This window comes from Lissotriton helveticus, chromosome 10, assembly GCF_964261635.1.
Source record: "Lissotriton helveticus chromosome 10, aLisHel1.1, whole genome shotgun sequence".
Lineage (NCBI taxonomy): Eukaryota > Metazoa > Chordata > Amphibia > Caudata > Salamandridae > Lissotriton > Lissotriton helveticus.
The window spans coordinates 920,505,798-920,531,845 of record NC_136071.1 but is presented as its reverse complement, the minus strand read 5'-3'; the positions used below and the strand labels follow the sequence as shown (position 1 = coordinate 920,531,845).

General features: G+C 41.8%; 1 protein-coding gene across 1 annotated transcript in view; it reads left to right on the top strand.

The window, feature by feature from the left end:
• LOC144784145 (vimentin A2-like) overlaps window positions 1-26,048 on the top strand; it is a 35,767-nt gene that overhangs the window by 3,762 nt on the left and 5,957 nt on the right. Inside the window, exons 2-4 of the mRNA XM_078662821.1 lie at window positions 9,269-9,364; window positions 9,904-10,071; window positions 13,669-13,794. Of these exons, the coding sequence (XP_078518947.1) occupies window positions 9,269-9,364; window positions 9,904-10,071; window positions 13,669-13,794 (390 nt within the window). The remainder of the gene's footprint in view (window positions 1-9,268; window positions 9,365-9,903; window positions 10,072-13,668; window positions 13,795-26,048) is intronic.

The following is a 26,048-nucleotide window of genomic DNA, read 5'->3' as shown; positions in this document are numbered from 1 at the left end:
CCTCACATGAAACGGGTTGAGGATCAATCTGCGCTATGACATCCTTAAGTTCATCATTCAACCCTTGATGGAACAAAGAAGCCTGTTTGTTTTCTGGCCAGCTGGTTTCCGCCACTAAACGCCTGAAGGCATTCAAATACACAACTAAGTCTTTCTTACCCTGCCGTAATTCCAGCAGTTCCCTATTGGCTGTATATGAATCTGCCCTTCTATCAAACACTCTAAGGAATTCCGTTCTAAATGCTTCCCAATCATGCAATAAAGGATCATTGCGATTAACCAACGGGACCGCCCATTGCGGAGCGTTGCCAGCTAAGTATGAAATCTGAAAGGCCACCTTGGCCTGATTTGTAGGGAAAGATTTAGGTTTACATAAATAATGCAAAGCTACCTGAGTTAGGAACACCTGTACTTTATCTGAATCCCCATGAAAACGTTCAGGAGAAGCCAACGGAATAGACACAGGCATTTCAACAACCACCGGCTGCGGTGGAGGAGCCGCCCCGCATCATAAGGATTGCGCTGTACGCCATCCAATCGGGCCCTTAGGTCAGCGGTCTCCAGTCTGGACGCTGCTACCTCGAACTGCAGGTTGGCCAGTACCTCTATCACATCTTCCAAAGTGGCCATACTAGCACAACCCGACCGGGAGGACTATAATACGTGGGTCGGGAATTCTGTTATGATAACGTCCTCGGGATCGGTTTGTTGAATAGTACACCCACCTCTAGATCGAACCAATGCCTGAATTGCTGTGATGGCACAGAGCATTGGGAAGATCAAGTGAGGGTAAAAAGGAAATGATCAGGGAAGGAAAGGAAGGGGACAGCGGGGAGGGAGATCTGAAAGACATAAACAGAGCACACACATGAAATTACGATTTCTCTAACAGTGCTAACGTTTTACATATCAGGCATACATCTATTGATTATACCTGTAAAGGAAAAATAAAACTCGTAGATGTGCAGAGGTATCTGGTGGCGTTGGGGGTTGTTGCGGTGTAACTACAGCAATACAAAAAGGCATGGAATAGTCAAATTATGTATGTCTGAACCATCACAGGAGGTCACACTGATCACATGTATCACAGCTATAAGAACCTACCGAAGTATACCTCTATAATGCTTCACAGGGGTAGAGTGTAAGCAATACACCTCCAAGGAACCCCTGTTATTTAGAAGAGGTATAGACAGTAGTTAACACCAATACACAATGTAATGCACGCTGCCACATTAGGAAATAGAAATCCAATCCAACGGAAATAAATAATTGTAGACCCCAGGAACACAAGTACATACAAAGATCCATATAATGCCTCTTATATGGGTGGGGGTAGCATCCTCAGTACAGACAAAGCACAACCTCTAGAGTTTAGTTTGCACACCAAATAACCAAAGGTCAGTAGCAGTGAAAGTTTCCAGAAAAACTCCAAAACATCCTCTTTTTCCCTCCGTCGGCCGAAAATGCCAACCGAGACAAAATCCAACACCCAGCAGTTCACAAAACCAACACAGAAGTAACCGCAATTACTTCGAGCAAAAACACAGTCTTTCTGAATTCAGCGATCCCGCTGAAAAGCACAGTGGTGCAAAGCACCCTTACCGCACCGTCCAAGATGCTGAACAAAAACACGGCAAGCCAGTACTCTGAAGGAATTCCCGACGCCGGTCCCCTGCCGCTGACTTCCTTATGTTCTCTCACGAGATCCCGCTCCGTCGCGGAGGATCATGGGATTAGTAGTTCTGGCCCAGGGTATGCCGGGAACTGTAGTCCCATACTAACGCAATCTTGACAGTTACAAAATCCTGGCATATTTTGAATACAGGTTCTCTAACATTGGAGAAGCGTTTATTTGCTCTGAAAAGGAGTAGTAATCTGCAAGATCTACTAGTTCATACTAGACGGAGACTACCACAACAGGGGGCCAGACAGAATACTTTATGGGGGGCTTCACCAGTCACAGATCATTTCCCTTGTGGATGTTGTCCCGTGTGCCCTTTCACCAAACATATGAGTCGCTTGGAAAAGGTCGTTTTTTGCCCACCCTCCTCATTTTAAAATAAGCGTTCTTTGTTGTGTGACAGAGGGAATTTGGGGGGAAGGTTATTTGCGTGGATTGTGTGAATTGGGGCTGTGTACCTTGCGGCCAAAGTGTGCAAGAGGGACCCCAATGATGAAGCATGTCACCCTCTGGTGAGTGAGGGTTCTCGTCTTTTAGACAATAATTTTCTTTCCAATTCACAATCCTCCCCATTTCTCTCCCCCTCTTTTTTGTTTCAACTTACGATTTGGGTATAGTTGCTGAAACCATCCGGGTATTTTTGTGAGTATTATATCTTAATAATTGTCTGCGCTGGTTTTGGTTTTATTGTGTATTTGCTGGCTCCTTGGTCCCACTTTCTCTGCTCCCCTCCCCCTCCCAATCAGTCAGCTGGCTCCAACCTGCCTCACAGCAGAGCCATGTGGAGGGAGAGGGAGGGTTGTCCTGCAGTCTGCCCTACAGCAGGGAACACTGCTGTCTGTGCCTTCCCTACTCCTTGCAGCAGCCCCAGCCATGAACTGACTCTGTCTTCGAAGAGAACTGCAGCATCTCTATATTATATCTATCTTCCGCCAGCGGGCCGTGCTGGTTTTGCTTTCCTTGTCGTCTCTCTACCCTCACTCCTCCACCCACTCTCTCTGCTGTTCCTCCCCCCTCACTTCCAATCATTTATGAAGCTCTCTCGGGCAGTTCCACATGAATAATTCCAAAAGCTTGTTTGCTTTTACATGGGGGGGGGCTCCATTAATGCTGCTCAGGCTATAGTATATTTTTGGGAAAGCAGCCTAGCATGCTGCGCTTTATTTTATAATGTACGTTTAATAGATGAATAATGTGTCATGAGAGTTCGGTACATTAGTTGCTAATGTTACCAGGCAATTGAAAAACTCAAAAAAAGATGTTTCAACAAGTGCAGATTTCAAACCCTAGAGTAATAACATGCACCAGCATGAACAAAGTCATTTCCAACTAATGGGGAAACCCAATTAAAGTCAAAGGACCTGGGTGTAGTATTATCTGAAAAACTAATGTCCCCAGACTGATTTAGAAAAACACAAAGAAAAGAAGATTTCTTGAATATTAGTTACTTGGCTGCTCAAATATTCAGTAACTGGTAATTAATGCATATCAAAACCAGAATCATTCATTATTACGCACCAATAGGAGCAAAATAACACAGCCACAGTTTTTTAAGTAAACATCTTAGTTTTATATATTTTTCAAAAATGCAAGAAGAAGGTAAATTCATTATCACATATTTCCTAGATAGAGGGTTGCTCAAGGGAAAAAGGTGCAGAGAAAAAAGTGCTCAAGTTTGAGGTAAAAATGAATGAAAAGAAGGAACGTGAGATTTCAGAGTAAAGGCTGTTCAACGTAAAGGTAGTTTCAACAGTTTGAAATCAACACTGGTTAATTGATACAACATACACCAGTTTGGTTAGGCCTGTCCACAATGACATTTTTAAACTTCATTCGTTCATCTTTTTGTAAGCAAAAAAAGGCATCATCTGGTAATAGGGCAGGGTGATATGTTGTAGTACACGCCCTGGGCTGGGGGTATGAGTCGACGTTTCGACCCAGCTTATTGCGTAGAGGGCAACTTTAAACCTCCGTTTGCGGGTCTTCTTCAGGACAGAGGGAATATATATGAGGCAACCTAATCCTGGCGCTAAGAGTTGGCAAGCCAGATCACTAGTCCCATCGGTGGGTAGTCTGCAAGGAATTGCGGAATGTAAAGCTCAAAGCATCTAACTGATGTGTGCACCCCAGTCCATACATTGTAAAAAAGTAAGTGACAGGGCTCTCGTAAGGAGACCACTGCAGCTTGCACCCTACCTTCACCCTTCCAGCGCTACCAATGATGGTAACATCACACTACTAACCATACCGCCCTACAAGTGTGACAAGTCACTGCATTTCAGGCCCTCAAAGCTAGAACAACGGCTTGGGCATCAAGTGATAGTCATTTTTAATGTAAACTGAATTACTATTTAAATGCTGTAGTGGTTATCTTTAAATTAGCCAGACAATGCCACCTTGTGGCAGACTGTCACAATCAGCGGTGGTGACAATTAAGTGATGGTGCTGCACACCGGAAACCACCTGCTCAAATTAAGCACTGGTACAGACTGAGCAACACCTCGAGTGCTGCATCCCCAGAAGCACTGGATACTACATTTCACTCAATTTGATTAATGTAAGGTGTATGCTGGGATCGGAGATTCAAATAGAGGCAATGCACAGGGGTTAAGACAGGAAATACAAAGTTGCAGTTTCATTTGAAGTATTCGCTATGTTTTAAGATGACGTAGAGCACCTCATTGAGTGCCAGTGACAATATAGTTATATAAATTGCACATACAAGATGTATAATACCAGTAAAGAGTAGAAAGTGGTGTAAAACTTGGTTTAATGTGTGTCCGTTTATTAGAGGAGGTAACATGACTTTGAACCAGGTGGCCTAGCTGGGTATGCCGATACTTGCTGTTTAATACTGTGGTGTCTGGGTTAGTTTTTTTTTTACTTTCTTGCCTTTTGGGACCCCCTACGGGGCCTTGGGGGTCAGAGACGGGGTCACCTTGCCCTCTTACAGCCTTTTTCCCAAAATAATTCAGGACAGCTGCCACAATATTCTGTGACGATCTGTGGTCAGCCAGAAGTCTATTTTTACAAAAAAGTATCTAGTGGAACCAAATATATTTTGTCCAATAATTTATCAAAACAAGCTGAACAGATTTACACTAAGTCCTGTTGAGACATTTTTTCTGTCTCACTTATTAAAAGTGCTATGGAAATTTGCATAGGGAAAACATATTTCAGGACCCCCTCTTTTTAGGTTGAGCCTGGGGAGTGCATGCACTGCTCTGTGAGGCATGAAGTATTGAGTACAGAACTGAAGCCCGCCTACTCTGCGCACATATTTTTCATTGGCATGTGTCTTTGTCCTTTGTAAATGCTGGCTTCTGATTCTTTAATATGTTGTTGGACCCTCCTTAGTACCGCCTTGTCTTCGTTCATTACCTCCCTTGAGGACTGGCCCTTTTACTTCTACATATAATGTGTATTTGTAAGGCACACATTCACCACTACTGGTATCTTGGCGCTGCATACGAGATGTTTGTTGTTACCGAGCTCATTTTATCGACCTCAAAGTGTTTCTCCTACTGTTTCTTCCTTAATAATATTTCTTGTACCAGTGATATTTACAAGGACGCATCTAATGTCAACCCCAGGAATCGTTTCCACCTAAAGTACCAACAAACATATAGATGGTCTCTACAGACTCCCACCAACCTACTAACTCTGTCGTCTAGGTATACATATTTACCAGAGCCCATTTGTCAGCTGACAGACTACCAAGTGTTGTTTTGTGTGGCGAGACTTCTGGGAGCTCTGATTTATTCAGAGATTCATCCTTTTTCTCTAGCTTGCACGTTGCTCACAAAACCTATAAAGCGATGCTCTCCTTTCAATGATTGTACTGTAGAAGGTCTGTGTAGTATTGACATTGGGCCTTCCTATTAAAATGGTTAGAGCATTCCCTCAAGTAGCAAAATGGTGTACTACATATTGGGTTCTTTAACCCCCATGGACAATACTACTTCTCAATGCAGACCGTCCATAATAGATTTATGGATAGCTATAATGGCAAACTAAAAGCTTGCAAATAATATCTTCCACGCTTTGTAGAGCTGCAGTTGTACATTGCACTTGTGTTTGAATTCTACATACAAAAGCTTTCTGTAAGTGTGCCTTTTCAATAACAAACCAATGTATTTAAACTTTTCCTCTGTGCTTTGACCAATATGTGGCTATAGACGGCTGGAATGCCTAACTATAAAGGTATAAACGATATCCTTAACACAGTGTATCTACTGACAGAAAGCCCATCGAGTTAAATAGATCCGCGTTACATCTGCTATGATTCGCACGTCACACCTTTGACTTCTCGTAGGCCCAAATGAGTTTTTCATGCCTACAAGTTTGATTATGAGTGGCAGTAAATTGAGCAATAGCATCGCTTATTAATTTCAGCACTTATAAATACCAAAACTGCAGTATGAAAAGCTATATATTATTTAAAAGTTGCTTACTGTGCTTCAGTTGAGTAATATGGTTGGAAGCCTTTCTGCTGGATGAAATATTGCATGTTTGTAAAGATGCCCACACTATGTCCAGCCATAGTTATGACAGCATTTTGCAGGGTAATAATTCATCTTTTCTGGGAGGACTGGCAATAAGTATGCTTAGGTGGCTCCAATACATACATAAAAACACGTAGATCATTTTCATCACCAGGTTCAACACTTTCATAAGGCGCCAAAAGACAGCAAACCGTCTATGTATGGGCATGGCTCCATAGGCAAAATAAAACATTTCCTGGACCACTGAAAACATTTTGCAGCATTCTTGGTTATCATGGACTGGCAATGTAACCCATCCCAAACATAGCCATACCTACCCCACATTGCCCCGAGAGAGCTTGTATAGTAAGCAGGCTTGACCTCACCCCGGAGCGTGAGAAAGTTCTTCTCCTAAAAATGTATTTCTGAGAAAAATAAAATAAAAAGTGCACTTAGAACACCATCTTACTATTTAACCTAACATCAATAGAGTTTTAAGACTGTTTTAAGGAGAACTAATGACACATTCCAACCAGCAGGTATTGTTTTCTGAGAAGGTAAATCATATGTGCCTAAAAACTATTGTATGCCAAGTCATGACATTTTACTGCAGATCTATCAAATTATTGTAGCTACAGCACACACAGTGCTTACCTGATGTAATTTGCCACTACCCCACCACCCCCATTGCTGCTTGTTTGTCCTTGTTGCCTTTGTGTTTCTGCACTTTTTGCATGGCTTAGCGCTGTGGCCCTTTTATAGATGTCACCTTTTCTTTGTTCCCTTCTCATTTCCCATCCATTTAGCTTCAAGCAAACGCCAAAACAAAACACATGGGTAAAAGACATTGGGCAGATATACGACAATTCACTTTTGTGAGTCGCAAATTGCATCGAATTGGAAATTGCAATTTGTGACTCGCAAAAGTGAATGTACAACAGTGTCTAAGACACTGTTTGCAATTCCCAATGTGGTCGCAATTTAGGCAATGATTCGCAAAATTGCATTTGCACATGCCAGGACCCTTTTTTGCATTTGCAAACGGGCCGATCTCCCGTTTGTGACAGCAAAAAACAGTTGTACATCTGGCCCATTGTCATTTACAACGCTAATAGCTCTAACTCTCACAAATTTTAGACCTATTGCATTGAAAATTCTTGTTTAAGAAAGCTAAAGATCCAACAGAAAGCTATATCTTAGTTAATAGTAAAACGTGACTGGCTTAAAAATGACATTGCAGGAATAAAGCTGCCCCACCCACCCCAGGGATTTATATTCACTTGACCAATGTTTTCCTAATATTTGGACAGTTCTGTGGACTATTCTGTTTTCTAGCTTTGTGAGCTGTGGATTGATTGAAATAATCCCATATTATTATTATTATTATTATTGTAAGATTTGTAATACACATGGCTGCTCCAGCAACAGGGCTTCCCAGTGCAACCGAGGACTTGAGACTGTAAAAGTTGGAGAGGGGTTACACCGGAAATAGCCAGGTCTTTATGGCTTTGCGAAAGGCAAGATGATTCTGGATCCCTCTGATGGAGGCTGGGAGCGAGTTCCATAGTCTGGCCATGAGAGTTCTAAAAGAGCGGCCTCCAGCTCTGGCTCTTAGAACTCAGGGGATACAAGCCAGCCCTTGGTCAGCTGAGCGTAAAGTACGCCGAGAAACGTAAAAGGCTTGCAGATTCGCCAGCCCCGTGGTGCTTGTTGAGTCAGAGTTCTGTGAGCCACACATAGGGGTCGATTAGGATGGAGGACGGATTTCCCCCGCCGACTGGCGGTAGCCACGGCCGGCCCGGCAGGGGCAACCCGTCCACCATCCTCACAGAAAAGACCCCCTGCCACATTAGGATGGCTGGGGGGGTCCGCCGCGGTCGCCTTGCAACCATGGCCGAACAGGGCTAATATGGTGGTAGTGTCTATCAGACACCGCCAGCCATATTAGGATGTACTTTGGGGAATGCCTTTCTGTGGCGGCAATGCTGCCACGGAAAGGCATACAGTCTTTGCTTTGGGGGCCGGTTGTGGGCCCCCATGGTGAAGGGGAGCTGGGGTGTGCACATAGGGGGTACCTATGGTACCCCCCTGCGTTTCAAAGTACAACATGGCAGGCACCGCGCGGTGCCTGTCATGTTGTGCTTTGAAACGCACAACATGCATTTTTGGTATTGTGGAGGACAGTGCTTTCAGCACCGCCCGCCGCAATGTTAAAAATGCGGGATGCACTGTGGTGGGTGCATCCTAATTCGAGGCACAGGACCTCTGCCCTTATGGAAGACGATCCCTGCCCACGACAGGATGGCGGACGGACGTTTGTCCGCCATCCTAATGACCCCCATAGTGTTTTAAACTGGATTCTTTTTTCAACTGGCAGTCAGTGTAATTTAGGTAGCAATTTGGACACTGAGAAAGATTTCGGGAGCGCCAGGAGAATGTGGGCTGCAGCGTTCTGTATTCTCTGCAGACGCCAGATACTGGACTTATTGGCGCCTAAAGAGAGAGAGTTGCCATAGTCCAATCTAGATAAAATCATAGCCTGAACAATGGTCTGACGAATTTTCGAATCAAAAAAGCCAAGTAGAGGTTTTAATCCTCCCAAGAGTCCAAAACAGGTCCCAGATACAGATTTAGATTGGGTATCAAAGGAGAGACCACTGTCAATCCAAACACCGAGATTCTTAACTGCCTATTTATGCAGAGGAGCTGGTTTTAGTCGATCTGGCCAATATTGCTCAGACCACATATCACGGTCTCTCCCGAACAACAGAATTTCTGACTTACTGGCATTCAACTGCAGGTAGTTTGAAGCCATCCAGTCCGCGATCACAAACAAATCCTCCTTAAATTTCATGAGGTTGTGGCCTATCACTGAGTTGAAATCATGAAAATGTACCATCTCAGTCTTCATTAAGATCATTGGGGAGGGTGGATTGTTTTACTGCTATTTTTTTTTAAATATTTCATGGGACGAGTGAATAATTATTATTTACATTTCATGCATGCATAAAGTACCCTAAAATTGTATCATACATGCTGTTGACTACACAATGAGGACAGCTGCATTTACTAACATCTTCCAATTGTTTTCTGTCTCAATAAGGAGCTTGACAATGTCAAACAGGAACGCCGTGATCTGGAGTGCAAAGTAAAGACCCTCCAAGAAGAAATCGACTTTTTGATGAAGCTTCACAATGAAGTAAGATATTTTGCAGGACAGTTTTTTTTTTAAACATTCATGATTATGGTAAGGAAAAGAGCAACATAAACCTTTCAACACTACTTCAGTTAATTTCGTTGCATGCTCTTTAAGTAAATCAAACACCAATAACACCTACAATAAATAAAGTAGTTTTCCTCAAAGTATGTTTTAATCAGTTTATATTTTCTCTGCTGCAGTGAAAGCTTCATTAAACACTGACAGAGTGAAAAAAGAATAGAGGAAGTAGCTGTTCACTGCAATAAAATGACATTAACCATGTGCTAATGTTTTTAAACTGTTTTACTTTAACCCCTTCGACGCTCATGACGAGCTGGGCTCGTCATGAGGTAGCCTCCTCGCACGCTCATGACGAGCTCAGCTCGTCACGTAACATGCGAATCCGCAAAACCCAGCGTACGGGCGGAAATCCTACCGCACGCATGCGGTTAACGTACAAAGCTTGCTTTCCCCTCTGGGTTAGGTGTGGGTTGTCCTCTTGAATTGTTTGCCGCCACTTCTGTTTTTTGTGTTCGCAGGAAATCTGGGAACTTCAGTCACATATGATCAAGAAGCCAGCCAACAACATCACTGAACTAGATGTGCCTAATTTTGACCTTGCAGCTGCCCTCGGTGAGGTCCGCCTACAGTACGAAAAGATGGCAATCAAAAACCTCTCTGAGGAAAATGATTGGTACAAGGCCAAGGTACAGAATGGTATTTAATATAAATTAGATTATAGACAAAAAGGCAATTCATCATTGTCGTAAGGCAAAGGTCATGAACCAACAGATTATTTTTACCACTATTAAGAATTCGGAGCCAGATGCACTAAGGCTTTTTGTGGTCGTACCGGGTCCCATTCACAAAATAAGGCCATTTGCAACTGCAAAATGGTCTTTTTGTATGTAATATTCCCAATTGAGAATCAGTAACACGTTACCGAATTGCAATTTGGACCAGCTGTGGCCGTACAGGTAAGAGTGGTGGGGCTGGGTGAGGGGAAATTTCAACGGACGATGACCAGGGAAAATGAAATAAACAATTAATTCACCCTGGTCATCGTCCGTCAAAATCCCTCCTCACTCTGCCCTTCCGCTCTTACCTATGCGGGCCACGGCTGATTTGGACGTGTGAATAAACCTGAATCAGTATTTTTAAAGGGCATGTTTAGGGCACCCCTTGCAAATAGTGATTTGGTGGAAATGTATGAATGTTTTGCAACTGAAATCTAGTCGTAAAGCATTAATAGATGACTTACTACTGAAAGCTAGTGGTAGACATTTTGCAAAAGGTAATGTTGCCAGAATTTTTTTTTTACCACTGCCTACTCTTCAAAGAAATGTCCTAATTATTTTTTTCCTAAGGAAAATGGGATGCATTTAAAAAACAATTGCTTTATTCAAAAGCAGTCTCAGACCCCAGCAGTCCATCCATCGCTGTGATGTCAGTGAATCATAGTAGGTCCCAATTTTGTGACCGACCTCATTAATATTCATGAAGAAGGTGAAATTGTGACCCACTACGCTTCAGTGCTTTGTGAGCCGACCTATTTGTTAGTAAAATACCACACTAGTCACAAAAATACTGGTCACTGAATGCAACCAGTATTTTGCAACTAGTGTTTCGTACATCTGCCATGGATTTACCCACTGATTACATATTTCTCATGTATCACTACTTGCACTCATAACGATTGAAATGGCACTTCATTCATTTTACAAGTATTTAGAAACTTAGCAGCTTTTCGATTATATGCTTTTGGGCTCCAGATTGAGTATGCACTCAATGGACGATGCCCTTCAATCTGGTGAATTTTGGCAACATGAAATCTCAGTTTTATGGTATTGTGCCCTATTTGAAAGATTTTATTAAATTAAGTGTGACTGATTTATTAATAGCAGTGCACTATTAGTGAATTAGATTCACCATGAAGCATCCAGAATTAATACCAATAGCCAGAGAGTGTAGAACTAAGTTACCCGGACCCCCAAACCTAAATACCTTTAGGGAATGGATGACAGAACTAAAAAATATGACCGGACAGGGAAGACGCAAGCCCAAACCCGGGAATAAGAAGAGATCTGCCCCTTGGTTTGACCTAGAGCTCAAAAATAAACAGGGGGAACTAAGACGGGCTGAACGTAGATGGCGTAAGAACTACCTCAGCACAGAACGCAGCAAATACAAAAAGACCAAGAAAGCGTATCATGCCTTAATCAAACAGGCAAAAACAAAGTATTTCACGTCAGCCATAGCAACAGCCAATTGTAAACAGAAGGCGATTTTTAATATTGTAAAAGATTTTAGTAAACCCAAATGTCTAACACAGGACATCCCCCCCTCTCAAATGCTTTGCAACTCCATCGCAGACTTTTTTGAGGAAAAGGTTAAGGGTCTGACGAAAGACTTTGAGGCTCCCAGCTTTGATCAAATATGTGAGGATGAAACTACTAGGCAGGAAGTCACCCAGCTTACAGCTTTCCGCACAATCAGCCTGGAAGAGACAAAAAAGGCCATCATGGCAACCAAATCAGGATCACCATTTGATCCATGTCCTATAGCACTCCTACATCTTATTGCGGATATTGTCAACCCGGACATAAATGTTATCATTAACAACTCTCTGTCCACCGCCTATGTCCCCCCCGAGTGGAAACTGGCAGCTGTAAAACCCCTACAAAAAAAACAACTTCCTGACCCCTCCACACTATCCAATCTACGTCCGATTTCATTACTTCCAGCTCTGTGTAAAATCACTGAGTCCACAGTTAACAAACAGCTGACACTTTTCTTGGAAAATAATGAAGTATGGCACCCCAATCAGGCTGGCTTCAGAACTCAGCATTCCACCGAATCGGCTCTCCTGTTCACTACGGAAACTATCCGCTCAGCTCTAGACCAAGGCAAGAAGGCCGTCCTGATACTATTAGATCTGTCGGCGGCCTTCGACACGGTCTCACATGCCATCTTAATAGACCGGCTAATAACATCTGGCATTAAAGGTATTGCCTTAGAGTGGATACAAAATTTTCTTAGTGACAGGAGACAAGTGGTGACTCTGGGGGAATTCCGTTCCAGCGAGAAGCCACTGTCAACGGGAGTACCTCAGGGCTCCAGTCTGAGTCCGACATTGTTTAATGTTTACACCGCACCCCTGATTCAGCTGATATCGTCCTACGGCATAGATGTAATAGCATATGCGGACGATACCCAACTAATCCTGGTCATGGACAAAGACAACCAGGCCTGGGAGGAAAAGCTTAAGTGCTGCTTAACGGCCACCTTTGAGTGGATGCGGAAAAACCACCTAAAATGTAACACAGGAAAGACCGAGATCATGCCCATAGGCTCAAATAATGATTTCATCCCCAGACTGTGGTGGCCTGAGAAGGCAGAAATTCCACCCCACACTACCTCCTCGGCCCGCAACCTTGGGGTACAGTTTGACGCCGATCTATCCTTCAAACATCAAGCGTCAAAAGTGGCAGGCACTTGTTTCGGGGTAATAAAAATGCTTAGAAAGTTCTTCGACTTGCTGCCCCTCGAAGCAAGGAAAACTGTTACGATTGCATTAGTCACCTCCCGCATTGACTATTGCAATAGCCTGTACGCTGGCACCAATAAGATGGTTACTCATAAACTCCAGATGGTGCAGCATGCAGCTGCAAGGCTGGTTCTGAAATGGCCAAGAAGATCCTCAGCAACCAAAGCCCTCAATGCACTACACTGGCTGCCTATAACTAAAAGGGTCCTCCACAAAGTTTTAACTATCACTTTTCGCGCTGTGCATAATTCAGGCCCCACTTACCTAAGAAATAAATTTGTAAAATACTGTCCAAATCGCGCACTAAGATCCTCCAATGCCAATCTTTTGACCATCCCTAGATTCAGACTCAAAACCCGCGGGGGCAAATCCCTAGCGGTGTTGGGTGCCAAAGCATGGAATGCCCTACCCCCTCTATTAAGAGCACTGGACAAGGAGTCTGAGTTCCGCAAGCAATTGAAAACCTGGATTTGCAATCTTCCAGACCCAATGGCCAGAGCGCTAGTGTGATCCCGGTTATGGTCTCCTTAGCAGTAAGGCAACTTTCTCATCTGGTTGTCCTCATATTGGCGCCGAGATGCTCCTTGGAGCGATTGCTAGCGCGTTATAAATGGACTCTACATCTACATCATCATCTACATGGACAGTAATGTTGGCCTTGTGCTTGTCTTATTGTGAGACCATGAAGCCTGCACCTCACTGATATATAGATTTTATATCATTCAAATTTTCACAATTTACTACTTTTGTACCCCAGTTTGCAGAACTTTCTACAGCTGCGATCCAGAACAATGATGCCCTGCGCAAAGCTAAACGGGAATCAAATGAGTCCCGCAGGCAGCTACAGACGCTGAAATCGGAAGTCGATGCACTGAAAGTAACTGTGAGTAAAATGTATCTAATGTCTCCATGTTTCCAGTGGCAATTTTGCTCCCTTTATTTGCTTGCCCTTTCACAAAATAGCGTCTTATTCTGATAATATGTACAAGAGTTTAAGCTGATTTTTGTTTGTAAGCCCCAAATGCATTACATGTAGCTCCACGTCCATTTTCAGTCACGGTCCATCTGCCTCAATGTGCTGCTGAGAAAGCAAACATAGGGTTCGCTCTAATGAGCAAGGCTGAGCCTATATATCAAATAACAAAAAGAAGTGCCAGTACTGATAACATTTCTTCATAATTACAAATCATCATCCACATCGAGAAAATTAATCCAAGAAAGGGAATTGCTACTTATTCGCAATTTTATTTTTTGAGAGATTCAACGGTTCATTACAAAACATTTTTTTATCTTTTCATAAAAAAGAGAAGCATAAAGTGAGATAGAACAATTACGGACACATCACATTCAATTCTATAACTCAATCATGTCACAGTCAAACAACATTCGCCACATTCATACCTGAATCAAACATACCATATACTGCTATTTACAAAAGGGAATAATTTTTTTTTGAGTTCAAAATCAAGTTTATTAAAGAAGAACATGGTAATAATACAAATCTAGAACAATACTAATAAGGGAGCAATGATGGAGAAATAATAAGGGGGGAGTAGGGGGGAGGGGAAATAAAAACGTACAATGATGAAGTAATAAAAAGGAGAGCAAGTCAATTCAATATAATCATTACAATAACAAAATATAGAAGTGAATCGTAATTAGGAATGCACAAAAATGAAGGGTATAGTAAATAAATAATGTAATAGAATGCAAATACGGCAATGCAGTAACATAGAATGGTTAAATAGAAAGGAATGTGAAGGGCATCAAGGAGGTTTAGGGACCTCCTGCTGCGCAGGTCGAGGGCGAAAAGAACATAATGCACATTTATCTAAAAACAATGTAATAGGAAGCCATAAGTCAGCACGCTTATTTGCCAGCTGTGGAGGAAAGACAAAAGCAGTATTGAGTCTGTGGTTATGACAGACATTATACCACCAAGCTTTAAAAGTAATACTGGATGTAGACTTCCAATTGATCGTGATCTGTTGAAAAGCAACCGCTAATAATAAATCAACAATTCGAACATTAAGGTCATTACGATCCCAACAAGGGGATAGGCTACCTAGAAAAACATGAGCATTCGAAAAGGGAATATTAGTGGAAAAAATGACATTAATTTGAGCCCAAACTTGTAACCAGAAGGCATGAACATTCTTGCAAAGGAACAACATGTGAAACAGGGTAGCGTGTGGGGAGGCACATGACCAACAAGTATCGGGTGTGTTAGGGAAACGTTTGTGAAGGGTGGAAGGAGTGTGTAATAAACGGTTATAAATGAAGAATAGGGATTGCACCAAGGAAGCAGCCCTGGAGGATTTACGAATCTTTAACCAAATCCTATCCCAAAGGTGAGTCGGCCATGAGAGGGAAAAATCAGTCTCCCACTGCTCCTCAACTTTGCTTTTAAGTCTGGGAATAATGTGGACATGAAGCTGTTTATAAAGAACAGAAGCCTTTGGAAGGGTGAGTAAAGTGGAATGAAGGTGTGCGATAGGGTCTGGAGTAGGTGTAGGAGGAGGAGAGGCAGGAAGTGTAACATACACGTCCATAACTGATGCCTTAAGGAGAAGATACTGGGAAAGACAGGAGAGGGGTAGGTGAAAGGTGAGACGGAGAGTGGAAAAGGGTATAAAAGTGGAGTGTGAAAACAATTGGGAAACCCAAAGCAGTCCTTTGGATCTCCAAGACTTCCATAGGATGGGTTTACCTCGGATCAGAAGGTATTTATTATTCCAGATAGTTGAGGAGAGGAAGGCAGCAATACAAGTAGGAGCCGGAGGGTGAGAAGACAGGAGGAGTTTGAGGGTGAACTTATGAATAGGGGTAAGGAGCGAGGCAGGTTTGCGGGAAAAGGAGATGCATTCAGCAAAAGAGAAAGGGGAAAGATAGAGGCGCTCCACCTTTGTCCATAAAGGGCATGGAGAATCAGGGTCTTGCAACCAGAAGGAAGATTGACGTAGCAAAAAGGCCTTATGATAAGCAGAGAAATTTGGAAAGTTGACCCCACCTTCGGAGGTGGGACGACTAAGTCTAGCTAAAGACATTCTGGGTTTGTTTTTATGCCAAAGAAAGGAAGATACAACTGAATGTAGTTTTTTGATGAGTTTGGCTGGAATGGGAACGGGAATATTGGATAAGGTATAAAGAATAATAGGGGTAATCATCATCTTGATGGTATCAAGGCGACCCCACCAGGACAAGTAAAGGGGATGCCATCTAGCTGTGAGATCAGATATTTTCTGGATGCACTTGGTTAAACAAAGGGAGACAGTGTCACGAATGGAGGGGGTAATATGTAAACCTAGGTATTTAATATTGGAAGGACTCCAGGTGAAGTTTGAGGCAGTGAAATCATGTTTAAAAGTAAACTTTGTTAAAGGTAAAATTTCGCATTTGTCATTATTAAGTTTATAACCAGAGACTGAGGAATACTGTTGTACTTCTGTTAAAAAAGCAGGGATGGAAACAGTAGGATTTGAAATAAATAACAAAATGTCGTCCGCGTAAGCAGCCATTTTTATGGAGAGCTCTGTAGTACTGAAACCAGTAATGTTAGGGTTTTGACGAAGTTTGGATAAAAAAGGTTCGAGGGCCAGGTTAAAAAGGAAGGGAGAAAGGGGACATCCTTGACGGACACCTCTACTAAGATTAAAATAAGGAGAGATTTGGCCATTAGCGAAAACTGCAGCCCGGGGATGAGAGTATAACAATGAGACTAGGGAGATAAATTTAGGACCGAATCCAAACCAAGTAAGGGTGTGAAAAAGGTACGGCCATTCGACCCTGTCGAATGCCTTTTCAGCATCCAATGCTATGGCTGCAAGGGGAGATTGGAGACGAGAAGATTTCGTTAAGATGTTGAATAGGAGCCGTGTATTATCTGTAATGTAACGGCCTTTAACAAAGCCCGATTGTTCATCTCCAAGCAGGTCAGGGAGCAAATGATCTAATCTCATTGCCAATAATTTAGCGAAGATTTTGTAATCTATATTAACTAGTGAAATAGGTCTGTAATTTTTACAATATTGGACGTCTTTTCCGGGTTTGGGAATTAGACAAATATGGGCGTCTGAAAAAGTACCAGAAGAAGTGCCCATGTCAGTAAAGGAGGATATAAGGGAGTGAAGTTTTGGAATAAGAAGCTTCGAAAAGTGGAGATAAAACTCAACAGTGAACCCGTCAGGGCCAGGGGCTTTGTTCAGTTTCAAACGATGAAGAGCAGCAAATAATTCCGTTTGTGAGGCAGCAGATTCTAAGGAGGAGAGGTCAAGAGGGAAGGAAGGGGGGGCTTGAATAGTGGAAAAAAGTGAGTAAGAGACTGAGGAGAAGAGGGTGTATCTGAAGTGTATAAAGACTCATAAAAATGTGAGAAAGTAGCAAGAATGTCAGCATCTTTATGTTGTAAATGGGCATTATCATCATAAATTGATTCAATATTGACCTTATTTTGTTTGATCTTTAAATAATTAGCAAGAATCTTCCCGGCCTTGTTCCTACCACCATAAAACTTGGCACTAGATTTAAGCAAGTACAGAGAAGCATCTTCAGTGGACTGTTCATTAAATTTAATTTTGGCAGCAACCAGAGATGTCAGACTATCTGAGGAATGAGAAGAGAAGTAGGCGTGTTCCAATCTTTTAATGTCATGAAGAAGGGTTTTGGTAAATTGGCGTGCAGATTTACGTTTTTTGGCAACATAAGTAATAATAAAATCACGAGTAGCTGCTTTAAAGGTATCCCAGAGGGTATGTTTCGAAATGGGTGGGGTATCATTGAAGAGGAAAAACTCATCAAAAAAGGCAGAAAAAGAAGCAGAGAAGTTGGGATCCAAAAGAAGGGCATTGTTGAAACGCCATTGTTTAGGACCATCAGTTTTGGGTAAAACTTCGAGACTGACCAATACAGGGGCATGGTCAGAAAGTAAAATCGGGCCAATTTCTGCTGCCTGGAGGGTTTGAGTGAGTGCGTGGGAAACAAAAATGTAATCAAGCCGTGATTGGGACCGATGGTGAGGGGAATAAAAAGTGAATTCTTGTAAAGTTGGGTTGCATAAACGCCAGGAGTCCACAAGCTTATGTTGTGAGATAGCTTGGGTGAACAATTTGTGCGATTTCGTAGGAATAAAATTGGCATCAGACTTCCTGTCCAGAAAAGGATCATAAGGGTGATTACAATCACCCGCAAGGATGAAGTTATCGTCCATGAATTGGGTGATGCGGGGAGAAAGATCCGCCCAAAAAAGGGGTTCACCGGCCGTGGGACCATAAACATTAAGGAGAGAGATTGGAACACCTCTAAGTGATAGTCTGACATGAATCCATCTGCCATTGGTATCTGATTCTTGGGAGATAACCGTTAGAGGAAGTGACCTACGGCATAAAATGGCAACACCATTACGTTTCCCATCACCCTGTGAGAAAAAGACGTCACCCACCCAACCTCTCTTAAGTTTGTCAGATTCTAGGTCCGAAAGGTGAGTTTCTTGAAGAAACGCAATGTCAACATGCAATTTAGCTAAATGAGATAAAATGCGCTGACGCTTAATTGGGGAGTTAATACCCTTAACATTCCATGAAACCAAATTCAGAGACATAGTATATATATGAAAGCCATACATTTTTTGATCAACGATTCAAAGAAGTAATGAGAAATAGAATGAAAGAAGGTAGAAGAAAATGAAAGAACGAGGAAAAAGAGACGAAAAAAGAAGACAGGAAACTGTGGAAGATGGGAAAAATATACGTGTAAATAAAGATGAGAAAGAGGAGAGAGATCAAAGAGTGACGAGTAATGAGTAAGAAGCAGAAGAGGAGGACAGAAGAATGGAGATAAGGGTAAGAAGTAAATAGAAAAAAAAAGGAAGGAAAGATGTAATATAACCTGAGGAGAAAAAAATCATCATCGTAAAGCAAAACATGAAGTCATTGTTAAAGAAGGGGGAAGTAAGGAGGAATAAAAAACAAGGAAGGTACAGAAAACATGAAATTGACATACCTACGAAGGGGAGGTACGAGAAGAGGTTGGGGGGGGGGAGGAGCCAGGTGGGAGAGGCAACACAACTGAGAGCTTCCGGGCAAGGAACCAGGGAGACGACATCGTACGATGGGGAGTTCCTGCGGAAACAAAGACGGGGTAAAACTGAGACAATAATACAAAGAGCAATGGCAAAAAATGAAGAGAGGGGAATGAAACTAAATAAAAGCATTACTATATTAAAAAGGAATAGGATAAACAAGCAATCAGAAAAGTCCAAAAAGGGGAAAGACACATTAACTGAACATAGGAGGAGAACAAGAACTGTGCCAGCATAACCAAGTAATCAGCCAAAAACATGAGGCAAATAACAACATAACATTAAGAGAGCTGTAATGTGAAAACAAGTGTGTGATGCGAAAAGTCAACCAGGAGAGGAAGACGAAGGGCCAGAGGTATCCATGGTAGAGGTACGGTGTGCATTAATGAAGCTCTGCAATCTCACAGGATCCTCATAAGTGGTGGTCATATTATTGTAGGTGACCTTAAACAGACATGGATGATACAGGCCATATCGGGCACCCATGACACGGAGGGACTCTCTCATGCTGAGGAAGGCTTTTCTACGATTAGCAGTTGCTTTAGCATAGTCCTGGGCGAAGAACAATGGAGATTCAAGCCAAGACAGTTTAGGAATAGCCTTGGCAGCTGCTAGAACTTTCAGGAGGTCCGTGTATTCCAGGAAATAAAGAATGACCCCTCTTGGCTTTTGTGACATGGAGAGGGATGTAGGCAGACGGCCTAGGCGATGCGCCCGTTGAATGTTGAGAGAGGTATCCTGTGGCATACGTAGCAGTTTGGGAAGGAAAGACTTGAAAAAGGCAAGCGGGTCAGACCCTTCAAGATTTTCCGCCAGGCCGTAAATGCGAAGATTATTACGTCTGCCTCTATTTTCCAACTCCTCCACCTGCTTCTGAAGGGCTCCTACTTGCGAGGACAAGTGCGCAACTTTAGTTTGAGATTCTTGAAAAGATGCGACAGAGTGCTCTACCGTAGAGACTCTCGTTTCAATTTGAGACCAATTATCTGTCAGAACTTGGACATTGGTGTTAGTTTCCTCCATGAAGGGGCGTAAGGTCCCAATTTCCTCAAGGAAGGGACGAAAAGAGCGGATTTCTTCCAATAAGAGTTCCATGGATACAGGTGACGATGATTTAGGTGGAGACGGAGGATGCTTTTTTAGCCGTTTGGCAGTGACTTTACCTGAAGAAGTAGGAGAAGGCGCTTCCATGAGTGTCTCCGAGTCTGAGGGTGGAAGGGAGTCTTCCAGTTGGGAGAAAGCTGAAAAAACTTTAGAGTTCTTAACAAAAGCTACTTTTGCAGGTGCCTTCGGTGAGAAGCGAGACATTTGTTGTTGTTTGCCCATGTAGAGGAGCCCAAACGAAGAATGGCAAACACTTGGTGGTAGCGCTCAAAAACACTAGACACAACTTTGTAAAAGCACTAGACAACCACCCCAATTATGAGGAATGAAGCCTGAGGAAATGAAAGAGGGAAAATTGATAGATACATGCGATGGAAGCAGTAATGAGGTGAATCATTGAAGAAAATACTGCAGACAGGGATCATGCACCATTGGAGGATGAAAACACATAGGTAATTGCATCACGGTGAAAAAGTAAAACCTTCACTGAGAAACATGAAGCATTAAATTGTACATGAAGAACATCAGGAAGGAAGAAAATGTCCAACTCATAAAATATACATTTAGAAGTGAATCATCATGGCAGTGCTAAGAGTAGAAGCAGGCATGTAAGGAATAGCTGCAGCATAGATTTAAGTCTGAGGTAGAGAAATTGCACTGTTGAAATAAGTCTTGAGCAAATACATTAGCTAGCGGGGATAGTAAGTAATCTACCACCCCTGCTTGCAAAGAGCTTTAATTAAGGCAGAAAAATCGTTGTAGCAGGCAACCAGGCATGAATGTGCCATGTAGAAATGAAGCCTGGAGGCGGAGTTGAAGCAGAGAAAACATACCGCTGTGTAAGGAGAAAAGATCCAGAGCGCACAAAATGGCGGTCGCGCTGTGTGGAGAGGTATAGAAAACTGCCGGTATGAAGTGTCAGTGAAGCAAAACAGCAAGCTTGTACCTCTTAGGGGCTGGAGAGGCATTCCACGAATATTACAGCAGACGCTCTGATGCTGGGCAGGCGAACCACTCACGTCTCCGTCAGGGGCTGCTCCGTGACGGGGCTCGCGAAATGGCGTCTGTGAACGCCGGAGCGCCCTTGCGGGAGAAACGGTGATTACTTGCTTCTCCGACGCCGGAAATGAAGTCTCAGGAGCACCGCCGCATACCGAAGGTAGTCCGACGGCAATACAGGGATGCAGCACAGGAACTACGTGCTGGAAGGAGAAGGTCTCCCGGTGCCTCGTCGGAGCCTCACGGAGTCGCCGCCATCCTCCACGGCGCCAAGCCACGCCCCCCCTACAAAAGGGAATAATAACTGGATTTAATTGTCTGAAAATAGTACATTCCATTAGAATTTTTAATTTTACATCATTCAAATGAAGAAATAATAGGTAATGTACAACAAAATTGTGCGGAGTCTGAGAATAGTAAAGACTCCTCAGCAGACCAGTGGGAAATTGGCCAATTTCCCACTGGTCTGCTGAGGAGTCTTTACTATTCTCAGACTCCGCACAATTTTGTTGTACATTACCTATTATTTCTTCATTTGAATGATGTAAAATTTAAAATTCTAATGGAATGTACTATTTTCAGACAATTATATTTAACTATTGTATAAATTTGCGCAGATCCAGTTATTATTACCTTTTGTAAATAGCAGTATATGGTATGTTTGATTCAGGTATGAATGTGGCGAATGTTGTTTGACTGTGACATGATTGCGTTATAGAATTGAATGTGATGTGTCCGTAATTGTTCTATCTCACTTTATGCTTCTCTTTTTTATGAAAAGATAAAAAAATGTTTTGTATTGAACCGTTGAATCTCTCAAAAAATAAAATTGCGAATAAGTAGCAATTCCCTTTCTTGGATTAATTTTCTCGATGTGGATGATGAGTTGTAATTATGAAGAAATGTTATCAGTACTGGCACTTCTCAATGTGCTGCTAGCATGATACAGACTTCACATTTTTTGGGTCCGGTAACATTGAAACGGGGAAAACCATGCTTGCCTTATATTCTGATCAGATTTTATGTGTCACTAAAATAGTGCATACTTTTGGTTATCTCCTCATATGAATAACATTCTCAAGATAGCATGTAGGACTGTATAAAAGGCTGCAATCTAACCCAGACCTGGTGTGATGGAGAGTAATGCAAGACCCTGCTTTACTGGCTGGTTTAGTCCAATGTATCGTGCTACCAATATACATTACTTGCTATAGACATTCCAAGCAATAAACACAATAAGGTGTATTGCATTTCAATTGAAAGAAACAATGCCATGAATTACTCAACAAATGGCTCATAAAGAGCACTATCATGTCAGCGTGTGTTATATAAAAAAAAATTCATATATGATTTCCTAGCATTATAAATCAATGTGAAATAATTAATTATAAAATGTAATAATTAACAGTGAAACCCCCGTTGTCAATGAGAGAAATTATTGACTGTGAAGGATAATGAAGCAATATTTAATCGCGATTTCAGTGGGAAATAGACATGTTCCAATATGGAGGTCAAGAAATGTAATGTGTACTATGCATTCCATTCTTGTCCTATGTCTATGTCAATGAGTTTTTGATGACACAGGAAGTTGTAGGTAATGATATGTTTAAAATACATGGAGAGGCTGCACGTAAGCATGTTGATGAAGGCTCAATCTAAAACGCCTCCGTTGTACCTGTAACTCGTCTAATTAAATTGAGTTATTTTCCTCCCTCAAGAGTGCAGTCTCTTCTTTTGAAGAAATTCAAGCTGAATAGAATTCGTGGTCCCACTACCACGCCCTAAAAGACAGGCACCTGCTCCGGAGTAGTGTGTGTTTCTTGGTGGAATAGTGCAATAATATACATCCAACACTGCTCCCAGCATTTCCTTTCGGCGAACTGTGAGAAACGAAAAACCCAGGCAATTTGACGGAAAAGTTGTTTATTTCTCTTCACTCCTCAATCTCCATGACGCGTTTCGGGCATCCAGTGCCCTTGATCAAATCCAAACATTGTTTGGATTTCATTATCCTTGATATAGATTTCCGTATCTAAGAATACTAATCTTTCATTGCTTATCTCATAGGTAAATTTAAAGTTTGTGGTGCAAATTTTGAATAAATCATCAATGAATCTTTTCCAACTGACAATTTTATTCAACACATGATCGTTAAATGTGCTCCATGCTCTTTCCTTTTCCCACCTGCTCCATATGTTTCGCCACAGCATTAGCTCTGTCTTTGTGTATGGTTGCCCTCACATGCTAATGCCGTGGTGAAACATATGGAGCAGGGCCATCAAAGGAACTGGAAACAGTTAAAATTCTTTGGAATAGAGACGGTCCCAAAAAGAGAATGTGGTGGGGACGGGGAAAAACTATTGCGCCAAAAATAATCGTGCCATATTCTAAATCTGAGAACATTAAGCCTGCACGGCCTGAATCAATCGGAGGAGCAATATAATCATGCGTAATAAGAGAGTAATCCTCGATGAAGCTGAATAAGGAAACTAAGGAAAGTGAAGAGAAGAAATGTGACATAAGTAGCCCCACTGGAGGGGTGCGAATGAGCTGGGTTTGATACATATCTGAAAGGAAATCGGTGGCTTGGAAAGAAATACAAACCTAATTATACACTTACCCGAAAATAAATATCATGATGATAAATAAAGTTGGATTGAACGAGGAAGAGAAAAAGAAAAAGATTCACAAATAAAGCGGGACTGAGTTGAACATTGGAACAAGCCATTCTGATAAAATATAAAGGGGATTTTATCCCATATAAAATGCCAATAGTTTAAATTGTCACGGTGAAGAAATTCACTTTTAAAGGAGTAATAAGAAAAACTATATTCTCCAGAATGCAAAGGGATACTTGTGACTCAAACAGGAAATTATGGCGTAGCGGTTTGAATACTTGAATAGAGAGTTGACAAGTAGTCAGTTGATCGTGAGCAAGGTATTAGGAGGTACCGAAACACGTAGATCTAGTCTCGCTGATTAACTCTATTGAATGAAGGAGTAAGAAACAAAAATAAATTGCAAAAAGTACTTCAAGAGTGTGGCCTATTTTTCTTTCCTGTCGGGAAGGATTGTGTGGAAATGTGAAGCGGCGGGGTTCCGCCACAGGGGATCGCACCCGCATGGACCGCTGCAGAATCATGTGAAGGGGAACCAAGGTGGAAGAAATATACATATATATATCTGTATTTAAACTGAGATTGTATTTATTATAACATTGCTGCAATATTTATATCCATTTTATGGATGTATTCAGCAAATAAGTAAATATACACAAGTATATATTCGTTTTTGTGGAGTTTACAAAGTATGTTCTCACTTTCTATGGTCACATGACCAAGTAACATGATTTTGGTGGGTGTCCACTTTAAAGCATTTAAAAATGGAAAAGGTTGCTGTGACCGTTGTGTGATCAAGGGCCTTCGCGCCCGAAACGCGTCATTTGTAATACTTGGCAATAAAGAAAGGAACATCTTGCCGTACTCCAGTGGTCTGTTCTCCTTCTTCGCTGGTTCTGTAGAGCTGCAGGTGGTCCGGAGATTTGCTGATTGATATATATGTGTATATATATATATATATATATATATATATATATATATATATATATATATATATATATATATATATATATATATATATATATATTTATACATATATATTTAGATAGATAGATAGATAGATAGATAGATAGATAGATAGATAGATAGATGTAGGTATATGCAAGCAATATTAAAATTCACAAGAATAATGCAGGGAAGTAGAACACAAGTAATGATAAATGCATGGAAGAATAACTCTATGAACATAAATATATAGTTAGGAACAGAAATACTTCACAGCATGGTCACTCAGATGAAAACACATGTAGACAGTAATACATATAGCATTCTGTCTAGTGATGAAGATTCTGACAGAGGCAGTACGGAACAGGCCTCTGAACTGTTGGGCCCTTTATCTTACGCGGAGGAACTAGAATATATCCGAGAGTAAAGAGTTCAGTCCCTCAGGCCGCGTCACCAACAGAAGCAAAGCGTACCGTTACAGAAAGGAACAGGAGCTGCCGCCAACGGTCGCAATCCAACAAAAGAACGCGGAAATTGGCAGCAGAAAAAGAAGAATTGGAACAAACAAAAATCACCGGGAACACAGATCGTACCATCGTCAATCTAACAAAAATAGACTTGAATGAGGCAGAGAAACAGCTACTTACTTTAGGCCTCAGTTATTGTCCTGAAAGCAACTTTGACTTTGTGAAAACTAGAGTGGATATTTACAAGTTCATAAGGAAGTTGAAATTAACGAAATACTTCACCATCACAAACCCGGAAGGTAAAAACCCACGGAAAGCGCAAACACAAACTTATGGAACAGTGGACATGGCATTAAAAGAAATCCTCCTGCTAAGAACGTTATACAACCTAGGAATTGATACATCTAATGACACCACTCTTAACACCCAAGAATTACTGCAAGAGGAAGATATTGTTGAAAACAGAGGAGGTATAAGTCCATTCAAAGCCCCATCCACATTCGTCCCGGTCATGCCGAGGGACGCGGTGGATGTTTTCCATGACTGAGTGGTGGAAGAACTTAAAACTCTCCACAAAAAAACGTGCATTCAAAAGACAAAAAATTCAAATAAAAACAAGCAATACTTTCAATTAAGGGCCAAACTAAAGAACAACGATACCGTTGTAATAAACCGGGCAGACAAAGGGGGCAACATCGTCCTATGGGATAAGAGTTTATAGAGAGAAGAAGCTAGTACACATCTCAATGATACCAATTGCTATGAGCTTTCCAATGGAGCAGCGGTCCATAAAACGAATGAACAATACAAGAAAGAATTATACAAATGGACACATGAGGGATTGATAACCAAGGAGGAGAACACATTTTTAACTAACAATTTCCCCAAGTTACCAACATTTTATCTAATCCAAAAGGTCCACAAAGGG